This window comes from Xyrauchen texanus, chromosome 6, assembly GCF_025860055.1.
Source record: "Xyrauchen texanus isolate HMW12.3.18 chromosome 6, RBS_HiC_50CHRs, whole genome shotgun sequence".
In the NCBI taxonomy this organism is placed as follows: Eukaryota; Metazoa; Chordata; class Actinopteri; order Cypriniformes; family Catostomidae; genus Xyrauchen; species Xyrauchen texanus.
The window spans coordinates 38,578,692-38,599,094 of record NC_068281.1 but is presented as its reverse complement, the minus strand read 5'-3'; the positions used below and the strand labels follow the sequence as shown (position 1 = coordinate 38,599,094).

At 39.9% G+C, this 20,403-nt stretch overlaps 1 protein-coding gene across 1 annotated transcript in view; it reads left to right on the top strand.

Moving 5' to 3' along the window:
* LOC127645568 (histone-lysine N-methyltransferase 2C-like) overlaps positions 1–20,403 on the top strand; it is a 122,403-nt gene that overhangs the window by 98,834 nt on the left and 3,166 nt on the right. Inside the window, exons 43-58 of the mRNA XM_052129228.1 lie at positions 1,217–2,794; positions 3,089–3,280; positions 3,789–3,956; positions 4,102–4,240; positions 4,469–4,610; positions 6,736–6,914; positions 7,025–7,161; positions 9,783–9,993; positions 10,833–10,972; positions 11,386–11,487; positions 11,636–12,767; positions 14,533–14,669; positions 15,191–15,321; positions 15,448–15,619; positions 19,027–19,143; positions 19,261–19,334. Of these exons, the coding sequence (XP_051985188.1) occupies positions 1,217–2,794; positions 3,089–3,280; positions 3,789–3,956; positions 4,102–4,240; positions 4,469–4,610; positions 6,736–6,914; positions 7,025–7,161; positions 9,783–9,993; positions 10,833–10,972; positions 11,386–11,487; positions 11,636–12,767; positions 14,533–14,669; positions 15,191–15,321; positions 15,448–15,619; positions 19,027–19,143; positions 19,261–19,334 (4,751 nt within the window). The remainder of the gene's footprint in view (positions 1–1,216; positions 2,795–3,088; positions 3,281–3,788; positions 3,957–4,101; positions 4,241–4,468; positions 4,611–6,735; positions 6,915–7,024; positions 7,162–9,782; positions 9,994–10,832; positions 10,973–11,385; positions 11,488–11,635; positions 12,768–14,532; positions 14,670–15,190; positions 15,322–15,447; positions 15,620–19,026; positions 19,144–19,260; positions 19,335–20,403) is intronic.

The following is a 20,403-nucleotide window of genomic DNA, read 5'->3' as shown; positions in this document are numbered from 1 at the left end:
TGGCTCCCCAAACCAACACAGACTGTGGAAACTTCACACTGGACTTCAAGCATCTTGGATTGTGTGCCTCTCCATTCTTCCTCCAGACTCTGGGACCTTGGTTTCCAAATGAGATGCAAAATTTGCTCTCATCAGAAAAGAGGACTTTGGACCACTGAGCAACAGACCAGTTCTTTTTTCTTTAGCCCAGGTAAGGCGTTTGACATTTGAAGCCCATGTCCAGGACCCGTCTGTGTGTGGTGGCTCTTGATGCAGTAACTCCAGCCTCAGTCCACTCCTTGTGAAGCTCCCCACACATTTGAATGGCCTTTTCCTGACAATCCTCTCCAGGCTACGGTCATCCCTGCTGCTTGTGCACCTTTTTATTCCACACTTTTCCCTTCCACTTAACTTTCTATTAATGTGCTTTGATACAGCACTTTGAGAACATCCAACTTCTTTTGCAATTACCTTTTGAGGCTTTCCCTCCTTGTGGAGGGTGTCAATGATGGTTTTCTGCACAACTGTCAGGTCAGCAGTCTTCCCCATGATTGTGAATTCAACTGAACCAGACTGAGAGACCATTTAAAGGCTCAGGAACCCTTTGCAGGTGTTTAGCTGATTAGAGTGTGACACTTTGAGCCTACAATACTGAACCTTTTCACAATATTCTAATTTTCTGAGATTCTGAATTTGGGGTTTTCATAAGCTGTAAGCCATAATCATCAAAATTATATCAAATAAAGGCTTGAAATATCTTACTTTGCTTGTAATGAGTCTATATAATATATTAGTTTCACCTTTTAAGTTGAATTACTGAAATTAATGAACTTTTGCACGATGTTCTAATTTTTCGAGTTTCACCTGTACATCAAGCCTCAGAAACATTCTCATTCAATTAAACATAATAATAGCATTTATCCAGTTAAATTAAAACTATAACATCCAATGTCTATTAACTGATTATAGTGATGTCTCTTGTCATTTGCTTTAGTCAGCTTCTAGTTTTCAAACAATGAACAACATATTTTTTGCAGCATTTATTCATCTTTGTTAGTGTTAGTTAATAAAAAATATAATTGGTAGATCATGTTAGTTCATACTGCATTCACTAATGTTAACTAATACACTTTTGATTTGAAAAATGTATTTCATTCATGTTAACTAATGTTGTTAACTAATGTTAACAAATGGAACCTTATTGGGAAGTTTTACCAAATTTATATGCTTTTCCTAGATCCGCAAACAGCAGAAGGAACATGCAGAGCTTATAGAGGAATACAGGGTCAAACAACAGCAACAGGATGGTATACAGCCCCCAATGATACCTGGAATGCCAACAATGCAGCCACATGTTGGCATGATGCCAGCTGGACCACCTATTAACCAACCTATGATTGGTTCTGTGATGCCAATTCGGCCTCACCCTGGCCAGCCAGATGCAGCTAATACACCCAACACAACAGGCTGGCACCCTGGAGCTACTGTTCCCAGCAGAGGACTTCAAATGCCAGGAGTAATGCCACCTCAAGTAGTGCAGGCACAGCCTTTACAGCCACCAGTTAATATGCCCAGTCAAGGGCAAACAGGTGGCGAGTCTCCTCATGTGAATTTTGATGACACCAACCCATTTAGTGAAGGCTTCCAGGAGCGGGAGCGTAAGGAGAGACTACGCGAACAACAGGAAAGGCAAAGATTCCAGCTTATGAAGGAGGTGGAAAGGCATCGTGGGAACCATTGCATGGGGATGGAGCAACAACAAGTCCCTAACTGCCAAGATGGTAACATCAGAGCCCTTTCCCAGATGCCTTTTTACAACCAGGAGCTACCGCAAGACTTTATGCAGCCACCCAGGATGCAGCAGCAGATGCAAGGGCCAGCATTTCAACAAAAACAGGGCATGCAGCCAGGGTTTGGAGGTGGGCCACCCAGACCAATGATGGGTAACGGGTCATTCCCTCAGGAAATGAGACCAGGATTTGTTTCGGAGAACCTAGCGACACATGGGCCGAACTTCGTCCAAACACAACCTATACCACAGAGATATCCTGGGCCAAATATGATGCTTCAAAATCCAGCTCAAGGGAATACATTTTCAATGGAAGGGCCTACGCACTTGCCTTCAAACTTTCCAGGTCCTGGTCCATCGCTTATCCAACTGTACTCCAACATCATCCCAGAGGAGAAGGGCAAGAAGAAAAGCAACCGTAAGAAGAAGAAAGAAGATGATTGTGAGTCATTGAGAGCCCCCTCGACACCTCACTCAGACCTAACAACTCCTTTAACACCCTGTGTCTCAGATACATCATCCACACCTACAAGGAACCCAATGATCTTTGGAGAGCATGAGCTCTGTGAGACGTCTCAGCCCGGTTCATCTACCCCAGGCTCCATGTGCAGCCAGCCCCACTCTGAACTGGAGCGCCAGCTCTCTGAAGGCAACAGTGGTGGAGGGGCAGAGATGGGCATTAGCCATCAAGAGATGCATGACAGGATCCTCTCCAACATCAAATTGGAGAAGGTGGAGGCAAGTGAGTGCCATGGAGATAAGGGAATGGTGATGGAATTAGGATCAGGCATGGTCAAGGTGGAAGGAGACAGGGAAAGAATGTTACCCCATCCTGCGAGCCAAAGTCCAGCAAATAGCTCGAAAGGAGAAGCTGGGAATGAGCTTCTCAAACACCTACTGAAGATTAAAAGAACCCCACCTCCTGTACTGCTCCACCAAAGATCTGAAGACAGCCTGAGGTCAGAGGAAGATGGATCCATAGACAGCAAAGCATTTTTACGGCAGACCTCGATGGACAGCACTGGGGTGAGTCATTGATAGGGATGTAACATAACGTTTCTGGTTCAGATTCTGATTCCACTTAATGATTTCGGCTCCTTGACAATTCCATTAATTATTCTTTTAGTTTAATACCTGATGATCCATAAACATTACCGAATGTCATGGAAAACATTTGGTTCCAGAATTCTTTTTTTTTATTAACCAGTTCTAAATAACAACTGGTTCTCGGTTCCCAACTCTTGTCACAATCCTCTGATTATAATAGAAAAACAAATTCTTGAACTTGAACATTGACAATTTTATTGTTCCTTTCAACAGACGTTCTCTGATTCAAACCACCCTGATTTCCCTGGATCATTACTTCCAGAGGACAAGAAGAAGCAGAGGAACAAGAGGGCACCCAAGAGTGGGGAGAGACCAGCCCCCCGCTGTAAAAAGAGGAAGAAAGAGGAAGATGACAGTCTAGCAATGTTTTCCTCTACTGAGCCAGTAATGACCCAGTTAAAACAGGTAACGGATAAAACATGTCTTCATCTAAAAAGATGTGCATTGGCATTGTGAGATGCTAACATTGAACTGTGGTGCAAAACATTTTTATAATGTTCCATCCACATTTACAGCATGAAAACATTAGATGTTCAAGAACTGTTATAAGAAACAAACTGCATGAAATCATTTAGTTCTAAAAAAAAAAAAAAAATAGCAACTGGTTCTGAATAAAAATAATAATTTCCCAATCCTAGTTATGTGCTATGAGAGATTTGTATACCAGTCTCTGACACTGTGAAAATGCAAATTCACTGAGCCTTAATTATTTACTTTGAATATATTTAAATATTCAAGTCTTTCTCACTGCTAGGTATTATATCACAGTGCAGTTGCAATGCTCTTCAAAAGTTTTCAGTTTTCAGACTAATTAATTACACTAATTTTGGACCTTGGCTTTTAATGCTTTCCTAAGCATGACCTTTCTCACAATTCTCATGTGTAACCTTTCGGTCTCATTCTTTAATTGCAGCAGCAGCTCTCTCTTTTGCCTCTAATGGAGCCTCTGGTGGGGGTAAACTTTGCACACTTTGTACCCTATGGAGGCGGAGAGCTGGACGGAGAGAGCCGTCTCTTGGGCACATTTGGGAGCGCCTCATTGGATGGTGTTTCAGACTATTACTCCCAACTGGTTTATAAGGTAATTATGAGCAGCCGTTGCTGTAGTAGTATCAAGAACAGCTATTATTTTTATTACATAAAGTCTCGTGACATCAGTGGTAAAGTTCAGATTTGTCTTATTAGACAAGCAGATGGTGATTCGTATTTTTATCTTTCTACTGCAGAATAATCTGAGTAATCCCCCCACTCCTCCTGCCTCCCTGCCCCCAACCCCTCCTCCGGTTGCGCGGCAGAAGTTGGTCAATGGATTTGCCACAACAGAAGAGCTTTCCAGCAAAGGTGTCATTGTTGCTGGGCATGATGGTGAGTAGCACCTGTGAAGTCCATGTTCATAATGATTAATTTACCACTTGTAGCCCAGTCAGTGGACCACTCCCTTTTGACTAGAGAGAGACTGATAATTGGTTTGACTGATATTTTTAGGGAAATCTTTTCTACTTAATTTGTTATGGGTTGTTCAATATTGGTTAAAAGTTTAAACTTAAACAGTTAGACGTACCCCAAATCAAAAATGATCTTCTTTTTTAACAGTTACCAAAGGGCTCCTTTCGAGACCACTGCAATTTAAAGCTGAGGAGGAGCTGTTGACTCGAGGTCTGGCTCAGGGGGCCAAAACTGTGAACGTGCCAGCCTCTCTTCCGACCCCACCCCATAACAACCATGAGGAGCTCAGGTCAGTCACACAGCTGAGATTACACTGCCCACTCAAGTTTCAACTTAACTTTTGTTTCACACAAGAGACCTTGAAACATAGTTCAGATATTTTCAGTCATGAATCTCTTAGTCATAGTTTTAATTTTGCCAAGCCCTATTGGATTTTGCGGAAATGAAAATGACCAGAGACTCAAGAATCTAGTCCTCAAAATGGGCTTGACATTAATATGTACTTAAAGACCCCATGAAATCAAAATGTTTAAAACTGAAATCAAAAGAGCTTTTAGTCTTTTTACTTTTGGCCATCTATATGCTAGTGTACACAATTTAGCAAATATATACATACAATTTACAGTCTCTTCCTGGAAAATGGACCTAAAATATTGTTGGCTCATCTTTGACTCAAAACAGCTTTTTGTTCAATAAAATACTTTGTGGAATGAAAATGTCCACCAAAATAATTACCACCTGTTTCTTGTGTTGGCAAAAGTACCAGTACTTTTGCCAACCGAGTACCAAGTCGTTAATAAAATAAAAAAGGTGTCACAGTACCAGTGTTTCTGCAGTAACGGTAGTACCGCGCACTGACTCAATCTGATACCGTATGTTTGACACACGACTGCTTACACAAATGCTCTTTCACTAATTTAAGCGTACACACTGTTACTCCTTTTACACTGAAATGCACAATTAATAAAAAAAATTTGGTTTACTAGTGTGATTATTAAACCATGAAAGCCTGAAATCTTTGTCTGCATTCGAGTTGCGTGCTTTAAATTAATGTGCGAAGCATGCTGCTCATAACTCCAAATTTCACAGACATTGAGAATCATTCACGTTGCATGAGATGACAAAGCAGAGCACTCATCCACTATAAAGCATGCAGCACAGGTAGACCATATATTTATAAAATTAATTTGCAGTATTTGTGCTTTAACGATTACACTGGGCTATGTAGCAAACTGTTTATCCATCAGAAGAAGTGAAGCTTCTGTCGAAACCACACGTCAAAATAAAAGCACATTTCACATTGAAGAAATTGCAACAGAAATATATTACTACTGTATAGTAAAATGTAATATTCACTTTAGTAATAGTAATAATAAGTAATGATTCATAAATTATAAAATTAATAACATACTAAAAGAGTGCTTTTGTTCTAAATACATGTTTGTTAAATAAAAATGCAGTGAAATGTTGAAAAGTAATTATTCTTTTTTTACTTGTTCAATATAATTCATAATTAACAAAATTAATCAGTTTTGATGATGAAATGTAATTAAACTTTAATACATGGAATTCAGTGGGGGAAAAAAAAAACATTTTAAAGGAAAAAGAGATTTGGAAAATGAAACAGATTTCAGTTGGGCCCTACTTAAAAACACTTAAGCAATGCATACTTCATTAAGAAAAACTTGAAGGAAACATGCATTTCTTTTCATTTGTTATTTACAGCTATTGAAATTTAACTTGAAATAGTCTTAAGATGTGTGTTCAATAACATATTAGCATATTTGAGCTGTGGTATCGAAGTTGGTATCGAGAACCACAAAATTTCACTGAGATCAGTACTGACATTTTGGTATTGTGACAACACTACTTGCTACCGATTAGCAATAACAATTAAACCACATTTCTGCGACGTAAGCCTTTCAATATGTACCGCTACAACTTCCTGTTTTACGAGGAGATACTTCACCAATGGGAGAAAAAAAAAATGCACTCAAGCGTGGGTTTTTATGTGGTCTTTAATGGAAATAAAATATCTGACAGTACTTTGAAATGTGCATATGGTCAAGACAAATAATGACATGAATATTAGATTCTATAGCTTTTTTCAGCTTCTCAGTTGTAACTCAATGAATGTCAGAATCAGAATGAGCTTTATTACCATGTATGCTTACACATACAAGGAATTTGTCTTGGTGACCGAAGCTTCCAGTGCACAAACTATATAGCAACAAGACAGAGAGACGGAGACAGAAAGAATGTCTTTCTCTCATCGTTCTAAAAATAAATAACTAATATTGGCATTATATTTCTTCATTTTCTGTCATAGCATAATTTCATGTACAGCTGCTTTGAAACAACATCTGTTGTGAAAAGCACTATAAAAATACATTTGACTTGACTCATACACACAGGGGACAGGAACACTGTGAAGACCGAGACACCCCAGACAGCTTTGTCCCGTCTTCATCACCAGAGAGTGTTGTTGGAATGGAGATCAGTCGCTTTCCAGATCTCACATTGGTCAAGGAGGAACCTCCCTCTCCAGCCTTGTCTCCTGTAATCCCCATGTTTCCTGTCTTTAGGGGCAAAGGCAAGGAGTCTTTCTTTTTTAGTGCCTGGACTTACAGTACACTATAGATGTTCTTTGAGCTGTTGGTCACCACAATGGTTCAGATTTTGATTTTTTTTCCCTTATTCCAGTCTCAGAGTTCAAGCTACGAGAGGTCAAGACAGAGGCTTCATCGATGTTCTTTAGCTCTTCGTTTGGATCAGCGCAGAATGGTTCCAACACAGGGCTGGTTTCCATTGCCATCACCCTGAAGCCAGCTGCTGCTAAGGTGAGTGCTCACTGTGAAGAGGGTGGATGAGAGTCAGTATGTTTACAAGCATTTTAAAATCTTGATTTTTGTCAGACTTAAATGGCATCAGTACAATTTTTGCGAAGACAGATGTGATGAGGAGGAGGGCGGGGCTGGGCCATGAGTCCGCACCACTGGCCCCCAATTGGGCTAATCCGATTTTCACAACAGATTAACAGACCTAGAACATGTGATTGTAGCTAGACTTCGTCCAGCATGTCCAGACAATTTGATCGGACCACAATTGGCGTCGGCGTTGGGCTGTGCCTGCCCCGAATGACAGGTGATGTTTGACTATAGTTGCCAATTGCACCAAATAAAACTGAATCATCTCGTGTTATAAGGAACAGAATTGGTTCTGTAATAAATCCATATGGGACGCAGTGTCCCATATTTTAGTGCTACACCCAAACAGCTGAGAACATTTCTGTATTAGGTTGCATTTTAATCATCTTCACATTGTCAATGCTGAAAATGGCACATTAGGATGGAAAAAATAGAGAGAGAAATGGACCTATGATGTCGCAATTAAACATAACATTTCATTACATATGTCAGTGCTCATTCTGGAAGAGAGAGGTACTCCAATGATAGGGGAAAAAACTTTGGCACTTCTAATACAGTACAGCTTAGTAGAAACTTTTAACATGAGAAATGATTAATGTGGCATAATGCACTACAACAACCATAGAGACAAACCAGGGAGGATGACATCTTTCTTATAAACATTCCCCTTGTGATAAACTCTATTTAAGCATTGACACTATAATCCACATAGAAATACACTATTATACACTGACATTAATTGTCCCTTTTTCAGGACACTGTATTTTATAAATCCAAAAAACTTAACAGATCTTTATTGTAAAGTGTTAAAACAATGTTTTCCATGCTTGTTCAATGAACCATAAACAATTAATGAACATGCATCTGTGGAACGGTCGTTAAGACACTAACAGCTTACAGACGGTAGGCAATTAAGGTCACAGTTATAAAAACTTGGGACTCAAAGAGACCTTTCTACTGATTCTGAAAAACACAAAAAAAAATACATGTCCAGGTTCTCTGCTCATCTGTGTGAATGTGCCTTATGCATGCTGCATGAGGCACGAGGACTGCAGATGTGACCAGGGCAATAAATTGCAATGTCCGTAATGTGAGACACCTAAAACAGCACTACAAGGAGACAGGAAGGACAGCTGATCGACCTCGTAGTGGCAGACCACATGTAACAACACCTGCACAGGATCAGTACATTCGAATATCACACCTGCGGGACAGGTACAGGATAGCAACAACAACTGCCCGAGTTACACCAGGAATGCACAATCCCTCCATCAGTGCTCAGACTGTCCACAATAGGCTGAGAGAGGCTGGACTGAGGGCTTGTAGTACTGTTGTAAGGCAGGTCCTTATCAGACATCACCGGCAACAACGTCGCCTATGGGCACAAACCCACCTTCGCTGGACCAGACAGGACTGTCAAAAAGTGCTCTTCACTGATGAGTCGCGGTTTTGTCTCACCAGGGATGATGGTCGGACTCGTTTGTTTATCGTCGAAGGAATGAGCGTTACGCTGAGGTCTGTACTCTGGAGGGGCCGTCATGGTCTGCAGTGGTGTGACACAGCATCATCGGACTGAGCTTGTTGTCATTGTAGGCAATCTCAGCGGTGCAAGACAGGAATGTCAGTGTTCTGCCATGTCCAGTGAAGAGACCGGATCTCAATCCCATTGAGCACGTCTGGGGCGTGTTGGATCGGAGGGTGAGGGCTAGGGCCATTCCCCCCAGAAATGTCTGGGAACTTGCAAGTGCCTTGGTGGAAGACTGGTGGAACATCTCACAGCAAGAATTGGCAAATCTGGTGCAGTCCATGAGGAGGAGATGCACTGCAGTACGTAATGCAGCTGGTGGCCAAACCAGATACTGAATGTTACTTGTGATTTTGACCCCCAATTTGTTCAGGGACACATTATTCCATTTCTGTTAGTCACATGTATGTGAAACTTGTTCAGTTTATGTCTTAGTTGTTGAATCTTTTTATGTTCATACAAATATTTACACATGTTAAGTTTGCTGAAACTAGAAGCAGTTGAAAGTGAGAGGACGTTTATTATTTTGCTGAGTTTATATAAATTTATTTGTCTTTTTATTAGCACATAAAAAAATGGAAATGGCTTAACTTTCTAAAAAAACAAAACGCTTAACAGAAAATATTTTCCGTGGATTCGTTATTTTGATGTAAAATATTGAGAGAAATTGACTCTAAATTTGGCTCTTATCTCTTCTTCAATGCAAGTCTATAGATTTATTTGTTTTATCATGCCCCAGGCAAAAGTTATTTTAGTTAGAAAAGTAATGGCATACCTTCTCAATAATACACACACAATTTGAGGTTCCATTCATGTCCACAGCATAAACATTACTGGACAAGTGTTTCAAATCCCTCACCATAGTATGAGCAATAGGAAAAGTGATGCTTGCCTTTTCAAGCTCCACAAATAATATATCTAAATAAAATATTCGGTGATATAATAGATCTAAAATATTTCTCATTCCATGTTCGTTTGTTATCTAATGTGCTTTGCTTTGCTCTTTCAGAACATCACTGATGTTGTAGCGGCCATTGCTAACCTGATCCGTGTAAAGATCCCCAGTAGTTATGAGGTCAGTAGTGGACCAGGGACTATGGGGGCCATCAAGACCTCCATGGAGCCACAGCGTCCAGCCTCTGCTCTTCAAGAGCCGAATGGACCAGGGGCTCCACGACAAGGGCCACGACAACTGAAGCTTCATCAGAACCATAACAAAAGTGAGGAAAACCTACTTATAAATGTATATTTTTAAAAAGCATTTAGAAATATTAAGCAAGGTGAACATCATAGCGGTCAACTAAGCAAATGTATCAGTAAACACAACCAAAATGTAAATTAAATTATGATTAAATGCAAAATTATTGTTAATAATTGATTTATACTTTGTACTTTTTAGATTTTGTTAAGGTCTCTTAATACTTCAAGAAGTTGTATATACAAAATGGAATACATAAACTTTCTCATTAAAATGTCGCCAAAATACATTGAAATTAATAGAATAATAAATGGAATCCCATTTATGCTGCATTCTACATATACATATATGGCAATTTAGACATGACAATTCGGACATGATATTAAGGCTTATCTCAATTAAAGGAATCATGCACAAGCAATTATGCTATGTAGCTGTAGAATTACAGTAACCTGATCATGAATGCTTAGTTAATTGAGTGTACTTATACTCAATCCAATCATGGCATAGCAATCGGGATCTAATTATTGGTCCATCAGTTTTTAACTGTGCACTATCATGTCTGTGTCTGGCTTAGGTGCTGAGGGAAAATCACTATTGATTTTGTGAACAATTGGAGAAGCTACTTAAACAGACCAATAATCTTGGCCTGGACTCTTATCTTATTGAAGACTGCTCATGTGTGTCACTTAATGAATGCACTCAATCATACTAAAAGCCCCAGAATATACGATTACACCCCATTCATCACATTGAAATGACACCGCTCTCAATTGTAATTGCGTAACTGCTGTTTTTACTCGATCTTTACACAACAGGATGATCCAGTTCTCTTTATTGAAAGCTAATGGTCTCTTTCAGGTCTGGTTGATGGTAGAGAGAAGTATGAAAAGTGGCGAGCCAGCCTGGGGCCAAAGCAACAATGTTGTCAACACTGTAAAGTGGTTGTCTTGGGTAACGGTGTGAGGAAAACTACCAAAGATGAGCAAGGCAAAGCACTGGTATGAATATGTTTTGATTTGTTCATACTGTATTTTGAAGTTGAAATGACATTCACCACCCATTTTACATCCATTCCAAATTAAAAAGGTACAAATTAAACAAGGTATCCTTGAAAAAAAATGGACAGGACATGATTTTATCCATTGGGAAATTATTGGATCATGAAATGTACCAACCAGAATGTATTGATTAAAGATTCCGAAGACAAACTTTTTTTCTGTAGAATAGCATACACTGATGAATGATTGGCAATAAGACCAGGAATGTGTATTAAGGAGGTACTGTAAATAGTGTCCATTTTGTTTTCATGTTGGCTTTAAATAAATTGGCCTATATTAATTATTCTTACTATAGACACCACTTAAATCCTCCTTAACAATTTCCCAACTTCTCTTCCTATGGTTTATCCCAGGAGTCCCAGTATAGCTCAGATGGGGGTCTGTTGTTCTGTAGTCATAGCTGTTTCATTTTGCACTCGTCAGCCTCGCAGTCCAATGGAAACCTGGACAACAAGGTTTGTTTTTCTCTGTCATAATAATCCATACACGTACTAACTTTGTAAAAGCTTTGTGTTTGGTTGATTGTACAAACTGATGTATGAATTTCCTTTGATTATAGATGATGTATATTTCGTGTGTCATGTGTCTGTGTTGTAATTCCAGGCATCTGTTGCTATCCTCCCGGAAAGTCCTTCCAAAGTCCAGCACCAGTACAGCAACAACATGTCCTCGCTGGATGTCCACTGCCTGGCACAGCTCCAGCCAAAGCCGTCCCCTCCCTCTCTGACCCCTCACACAGTTTTTACCTCAACCGTGCCAGGTAAAGCAATCAAGACAGAGCCCAAACCTGAAACCATTGCAGAGAGCCATCTTAAAGTGACTGTTAAGCTAAAATCATGTTCCCAAATCCAAGACAAACCATGGCATCATGGCAAACGCTGGAAAGGCCTACGCTGGCGAAAGTGGACAGGACAGATTGTGATACCGAAAGTTGCCGCCCAAACATCAGAGTCAGTCGAGGAGCTCCTTAAGCAACTGAACTCATCTCTACGGCCCTGCTCCATCACCCGTGACCGACGGCTGTGCTGTTTCTGCCAACAGGAAGGTGATGGGTTGACGGACGGTCCTGCCAGGTTGCTCAGCCTAGATTTGGATACCTGGGTGCACCTGAACTGCGCCCTCTGGTCCTCTGAGGTCTACGAGACACAATCTGGTGCCCTGATCAATGTGGAACTGGCACGCCAACGTGGACAAACTGTGGTTTGTGCGTTTTGCCATCATCTAGGTGCCACCTGTGGTTGTCATCGCCTGCGTTGCCTCAACATCTACCACTTCACTTGTGCCCTTCAAGTTGGCTGTACTTTTTTTAAGGACAAAACGATGCTGTGCCACCAGCACCGGCCACGGGGAGCTGGAGCCGCCGTTAGTTTGTATTTAGAACAGCAGCTGCGTTGCTTCTCCGTGTTCCGTCGCGTATTTGTGCAACGTGATGAACTGCGACAGCTAGCGGCGGCCGTGCAGCAGCCTGAGCGCGGCTACACCTTCCGTGTTGGCAGTTTGTTGTTCCATGCAATGGGTCAACTGCCACCTGCCCTGCTGCCCACGTTCCACTCATCAACAGCCATATTTCCACCTGGCTACGAAGCAAGCCGGCTCTACTGGAGCATGCGACATGGCCTGAAGCGCTGCCGATACGTCTGCTCAGTGGAAGAGCATGAGGGTCGTCCGGAGTTCAGCATCCGTGTCGTAGAGCAAGGCTACGAGGACCTGGTTCTCACCGACACCACTGCGAAAGGTACAATGCAAAAAGGTGCCTTGCACGTACAACACGAAAAAGCGACAAGTTATAAAAGCTGTCTCCTTGAAGTAAATCTTGAGTTTTACTTCTAATGTGCCATGGCAGGTGATGGGGCATTTTGTGGATTGTTTGGTTTCTGTGATGACACACTGGGTAGCCACAGACACTTTGAAATCTTATTTGGCCAAAATTCTGCTCCACACATCTGTACATTGTTCTAATTGGTTGTGATTGACACGTTGCACATTTATTGTGGGTAGACAAATTGCTTGTCGCATGAAACTTTTTGCATTATACCTGGTACACGTTGTCAATCTCCATACTAACAGTTATTTCCGATTCACATTGTGTCTTAATCAGGCGTGATGCGACAAATAATTTTTCTGTCCATACTATTTACCACACTATTTAATCCACATAATGGTCTGTGAATCTGAAATTTAGACCAATAAGATTTTCTTGTGGACTAAGCTACCTAGAGGAAACAAAGCAACCAAAAAACTGTCTTGTCACTTGTTACAGTTATAGCTGCTTAAAGGCCTGTTCACACCAAATCTCTAACAATTTTGCAAGACGAACATCCAACGGAATGTATATACAAACCGAGTCCGTAAAAAATGAAAAAAAATAATAATTTCACCTCTGTATGTGATGATGTTACTGAATTACAAATATTTATACCAGTTTCCTGCCCTCGGGGTATTTTAGTCCTCCCTGGCCCGCACCCTTCAGTCAATGTCAATGCTAGAGATTAATTTATTTAATGCTATTAAAGCATTTATTTACCTGATTTGGCATAACTGTATCATTATGTTCTTTCCATGGTGTTGATGAATTTTGAGGAGTATATAATCAGTTTTTTTATGCAAGTAAGATGAGTAAAGAGCGCTGTTGGATATTTATTTGCACATGTATTTTGCTTTGAGTATATTCCAAACGAGTTCTTGAAACCCAAATATTTTTTTTTATAATGCCCATATATAATTTTGTATATTAAATAATGTAGGCTACATTAAGACAAAACGCCATAAGCAAGAACAGGTTTATGTTTGCAGTTTGCAGTACAATTCAATTGCAGTACAGGCCATCCAACGCACAGGATTGAGCAGCTGCAGCGACTCTGGAAAAATGACAAAAAGCTTGTATCTCATTGGTCAGTCAGTCAGACAGTAACACTCACCGTAAAAAAAACGTTGGATTGTCAGCGGACGATTTCTCTGACCTGATGTGAATTGCGCCATAGGAATGCATTGTTCCTGTTCCATAGATCATTCAGATGAGCAATTGCACTGAAAAAATGGACTTGGTGTGAACAGGCCTTTAGACAAAAAAAAACTTAACATGAAATTAGTGGATTAAAATGGAAGAGATGGGATTTATACTAAGCCAAATTGCGGTTACTATGCCAGTACTGAACCGAAGAAAAATTTTGCGTTTTTTTTTATTGTCCAGTCAATTGTGGATTACAAAACAGTTTCAGTTTCCTTAAATCTGTGCATAGTTGAGTCAACCCCGTTTGTCGAACGACAGATTTAGGGACAAAAAAAGTGTAATTACTGCATTTAGCCTTTGCAGGGCAGTACAGATTGATGCTTAATCATGTTGTCATCATGGTGAGATGCTATAATGTATATTTTGGTATTAATCTGAAAAGTCTTTGTGTTGACATTTGAAAAATACTGCTACAAGGCAGTAACAGCAGTTTATTTTCAGTTTATCTTCTGTTCTGTGTTCTCATTCATTCTCACCATGTCTGTTGTAGGAGTCTGGGACAAGGTTCTTGGGCCTGTGGCAGAGCGGAGAGCCGAGACGGGCATGCTGAGACTCCTTCCTGTCTATCTGAAGGGAGAGTATCTGTTTGGGCTCACCATCTCTGCAGTTACCCGCATTGCTGAATCGGTAATTACAGCGAACCTTAGGCCAGAAACATACTGTATGTAAGTGCACAAGCATAGACAAGAATGCTTGGCCAAAACATTGCAAGCATGTGGTCCATTTTTACATAACATGTCTTCAATTGTCACTATGGTGTCAACAAACCTCAGTACTGTAAGGTGGCAATAGAGTCACCTTCAAATATCTGCGACATTAAACTGGATGTTAGTTTAGTTAGAATCATGTTTTTAAGATCTAACTTGCTCTGCCAGATTCAAACTGTTGCTCTGCCATGACAGTAGCTGACCTGAAAGAGAAAGCTAACCATACAGTAGAATAAGACTATGGTTTGCACTAATGCCCTTTATAGCTCCCCTTGTGGTAACTCTGAGAATGCAACTCATAATTGTGTTGTGTCATGAATTGTGCTCTTTTCGAAAAGTCTCAAATCGTGAAATCAAGCTGGTGTAGCTAGAAGGGTTTGCGTTCATGTACTTGCACATGCTATTTTCAGTTGAAAAACTAACTTTGTGTTTTATGACTAGCTGCCAGGTGTGCAGGCATGTTCAAGGTATCGATTTCGTTATGGCCATAACCCCATGTTGGAGCTTCCGCTGTCAATCAATCCCTCTGGCAGCGCTCGTTCTGAGTTGCAGACCTTCCCCCACCATGAGAGGTCAGTATCTTTTTTGGCAAAAATTTTGTATCGGAATCATAAAATTGAAATAGATCTGTTTTGGTGCAGATAGTGATGCTAATTAAATGTATTTCTGCTATTTTCTCTGCTCACACATACACACAGGTTGAAGATCCTATCTGTATGGTCCAGAACATCTCACTGCATCCAGAACTCAGCCATGGCAGAGAGTGGATCATCTTACAGCAAACACTTTGTGCACTCCAAGTCATCTCAGTACCGCCGGCTAATCAGCGAGTGGAAGAAAAATGTTTATCTGGCACACTCCCGCATTCAGGTGAGTCCATGAACATGAGCCACTTCGTGAAGAAGAACAACATTGTATTTTATTTAATTCTGGTTTTATTGATAATTCAAACTATGATAAAGAACAATAAAGCATTCAAATAATAAACTCTATAAAGAGTTACTTATTTTGTATTTATTGTTTATAATATATGCATTCTATATTACAGCAACAGTCTTTGTTTATGTAAATGTATGACCATATCTGGCCTTGCCTATTTAGCATTTGTTGTTACATTTTATTTGATTAATGTTGTCTTTAAAATTAATTGATATTACAATTTAATGGGACACCTTCACCAAAATGAAAATTCAGATAAACCCCCTTGGACTGAACCTCAGAAGCAACTACAGTTTCTGTCATTCCCTTAATATCAGCATCCCACTAGCCAGTTTTAGTTGTATGTTTTATTTACATAGTCTTTTGGAGAATCTGAAAAGGTTAGTATGCATGGGTATGGCTGTGACTCTCTGGGAATGGGTGTTAACAGTCACAGCAACTCAACACCCTGCTTTACTTAATGGTCCTACCCAAACCGAAGTCAGCTTCTGACTCATTGTTCAGTTGCTTAGACAGGTTCATGTGGCCCAATGAGCAACTCACACTGAAGAACAGTGGAGGGAGTGGTGATGGTGTAGTGGGCTAAAGCACATAACTGTTAATCAGAAGGTCGCTGGTTCGATCCCCACAGCTGCCACCATTGTGTCCTTGAGCAAGGCACTTAACTCCAGGTTGCTCCGGGGGGATTGTCCCTGTAATAAGTGCACTGTAAGTCGCATTGGATAAAAGCGTCTGCCAAATGCATAAATGTAAATGTAAGAACTGACAAACCATTGGTTGTCTTTGATCTGATCCAAACTTTTTCTCAGCAAATGCAAAGTTATATATTGCAAAAACTGATTCTTCCCTACTTATTCTGTACTGAGGGTTTTCCTGGTGTTCTTTTTTTCTCTCTGAATCAGCGCAGAAACGTACTTTCTATGAAAGGCCTCGGAGGAACAAATACACATTCACAGGATAAAGTCAGGAATTGCATCCTATTTCTGTGATTCTATTAATTAATACCACATTGCACATACAACATATCACAAACATTATTACAAATAAAATACAGCAAGAAAATGCAACTAATTGTTTGTGCTGTGGTCCTGTTCTTATTTCGGCAGTTTGTGACAGGGAATCAGGAAATGTCAGAGGCAGTTGTTTAATCGGTCACCCCTTTTACATTTTTAATCTGTGAGTGTGACAGGTCTCTGACAGAAAAAGGCCAGATTTTGGCAAAAAACAGTCGGTAGAGCTGACACACCCCAGGCCAATTTGAGTTGTTAAGAGTCAGCTTGGGTGAAGTTGCCTCAAGTGCATCTTAATGAAAAAATGCTCCTTGAAGCCAGTGTTATTGACAACCTTTCCATCTAGCAGGGTAATGCGATCATCTAATAGAGCCACAGATGATCCAGTGTCACTTCCAGTTCCATGCTGATATCTTTTAAACCATACAGACAAAAAACAAACAAAAAAAACAATCACTACTAGATATATGTTATCTAATTTAGTCAGTGGCCCAAGCCTGATAGTAAGCTAACAGCACACAATCCTTATAGCATTGCTGTGCAGTTTAGAGTAGTATATGAGCTTTTGATGTTCTAATATTTAATATCTTGTGTTTGCTTTTATAAAAGTTGCTTTGGATAACAAAAAAAAAATGTCTAAATATATGTAAAAGTGTAAAAGACTTGCAGACTGGAGTGAAAATTAAGATAACGTTTATTTAATGAATATGAAACAGAAAAGTAATGTCTCTCTTTGGCATAAGCCCCGTCTGGTGGTCCAAAGTTGTACTCTGAACCGTCATATCCAGGAGGCAGGGGCAAGGAGCCTACCCCCTTGCAGGATGGGACTCGACTGGTGGTGGTGGGGTGGTGGAGGTTGCCTTGTTAGCACACTGAAACAGTAATGTGATTGATTGTGAGCAGACTTATAAAGCAATGCCTTACATGTTATTGGCTTGGAGTTACCCGGCTAATGATGCGATGATGTACAGCTGCTAGTCTTCCTGTTAGAACTACGCTATGCTTACATTTCTTAGGGGATGTCCATAATGTTAATTTGGATAATAAATTCTAAATAAGTGTAAAATTTACTGATAAATGTAAAAGTGTAAATGTACTACTTAGGCATCCATAAATTTGCTTTGGATTACGATGTCTAAAAATTTATATTTTAGATGTAAAGTCCCAGGTATTCTTAATATACGTAAGGCCCAGGTATACTTAATTTTTGCTTGTTCTGGATCAGCTCAAGCCTGGTTGATCATGTTGCCTTTGTGAGTGTACTCTTCTGACCGCGAGCTAATACGTTTAATGCATGCCCACTACAACTTCTTTGTGATACTCTTTTAGTATAGTCAATAGCAGGCGCGTGCAACACGCACAGCCGAGGACCGAGTGTGTGGGTCAGAAAGTCTAGGCGGCATGCGGTCAAAATGCGCGGCTGTGCTGATGACGCAATTTGCATCACACATACAGTGCACGGAGTTTACTTTAGCCTTAAGTGTACTACTTAGGGTGTAAAAGAGTAAGTGTTCTTCTTAGGGGGCATTCATACAGGATGTTTTCTTGTGTTCCAACAGCTTGCATTGTTGACCTGCCTTTAACTCTACCCGCTGGCTTTAAAAAGCAAAACTCATGGCACGAGATGCAACACAAAAGCTAAAGATGTTCATCTGATGCATGTGTACATAGCCCAACATAGGGACGATATGTTCGCATGTCATATAATATTGATTATCGGCACGTTATTCTATTGATATTTTTAACGTTTTTGAGGCATCGTTATATTAACAATAGCCGATATTTAAATTAGAAGCCTAATTTCTGTGCTTACCAACACACTGTCAGTTGGCATGGGTTTAATGTAAGACAAGGCAAAGACCAAACTAAATTGTGGATCTAGTAACCCTGCACAAAAAAGTTACAAAGGTTTTTGTACTTCAAGAATGAGCAAAGTATGTTGATGAGTTTGCAGGTTAGTGTATGAAACTTGTAGGACTGTGCAAACTGAACAATTAGAAATGGCATCGTTTGTTATGCAATTTCTCTGTAAGTAGACTTGAATAGGTTTAATTCAAGCTGTCAAACCACAAAAATACATACATGTAACTGAAAATATATTGTGTAGGCTATTTGAAAGTGATGCCTAGAGTAAATAATCTCTATATTGAGATATTAACTGTTTCTGTGATTTAAAATTTCTTATATATATATATATATATATATATATATATATATCCACCTCAAGAACATAATTTAAAATATTGAAACAAAATTTTTACTGTTGCTAGTATGTTTGAGACATATCACCTTGAATGTCACTGCATGTCTAATACATTATGTCTACAGGGTCTTGGGCTGTTTGCAGCACGTGACATTGAGAAGCAGACTATGGTGATTGAATACATGGGGGATATTCTGCGTGCTGAGGTGGCTATGAGGAGGGAGCTGCTGTACAAGGCAAAGGTAAAGCTTGCTCCACCTCTGGGCCTTTAGAATGGGAGGGAGTAGTACTGCCTGTAATGTTAGCTTGGCTCGCTGTCTAAATCCATTTGTTTAAATCTGTGTGGATTTCTCCCACAGAACCGGCCAGCATACATGTTCTGCATTAACGGCGAGCATGTTATCGATGCAACCCGCTCTGGAAGCCCTGCACGGTAAGAAATAAACCAGGGTGTCACATCAGCTTTCAAATATGTACTAGACTTGACAATTCATTATGGGTACTGTTGAATCTGGAATGTTTTTATTTCTGCATTTTGCACAATTCAGAACACCTATAGTCAAATATAGTGAACCAGGGCCGGTAGTAGGATGTGATCTATGGTGGGGCAATTGTATGTTTGGGTTTTGTATGCATAGTGCCCCCTGACCTATTATGCTTTCAGTCAGGTCGGAGGCATCAAAAGTGTTTTGGGTGGGCTCGAGGCAAATCTAGGGGGGCAAACCATCTATGGTGTGAACTCTGGTTCAGTATTGCTTTTGTAGGTTTATTGTTGGAGATACACTGTTTTTATTAGTAGTTTGGAATATGTTTCAGTTTTGATGTACTGGTTATAATAAGTGGTGTATTCTAATGCAAGTTCCTCTATTACAATTGCTCATAGTTAGGGTTAGGGATTTGGTCAGACTTTTTGAGGAACTTGAGGCAAATACAGTATATAGTCCAGAATATCAGCGATTAGGAAGTGGGCTCTTTTCACTTGGGCCTATAAGCAACCACCTACAATGCCCAAACAACATCCAGAACACCCTTGCAATATGATGGTGAATTTTGGCACAACGATGTCATATTCATAAAAAAAAAATTAAATCTAGTTCCAACGATAATTACTTACAGCCCACAGGAATGTATAAAATTAAGTATTAAAGGAATAAAGGTGATTAAAAATGTCTGAAAACTTAAAATGTTGACCAACCCCTAAAATATACACATTCAATTAAACATTCATGTCAATTTTAACCGATGATATTAAGTTGTTATGCATATAACCTATAACCAGTTTTCATACACATATGAAGTGTATTCCCTTTTTGAGGGGTGAGTATTCCCCTCAAAATGAAAATGATCCCATATTTTACTCACCCTCAAGCCATCCTAGTTGTATATGACTTTCTTCTTTCTGCCAAACACAATCAGAGTTATATAAAAATGGGAGTTATAATGGGAGTGAATGGTACCTTAGATTTTGAAGCCCAAAAAAAGTGCATTCATCCATTAAAAAA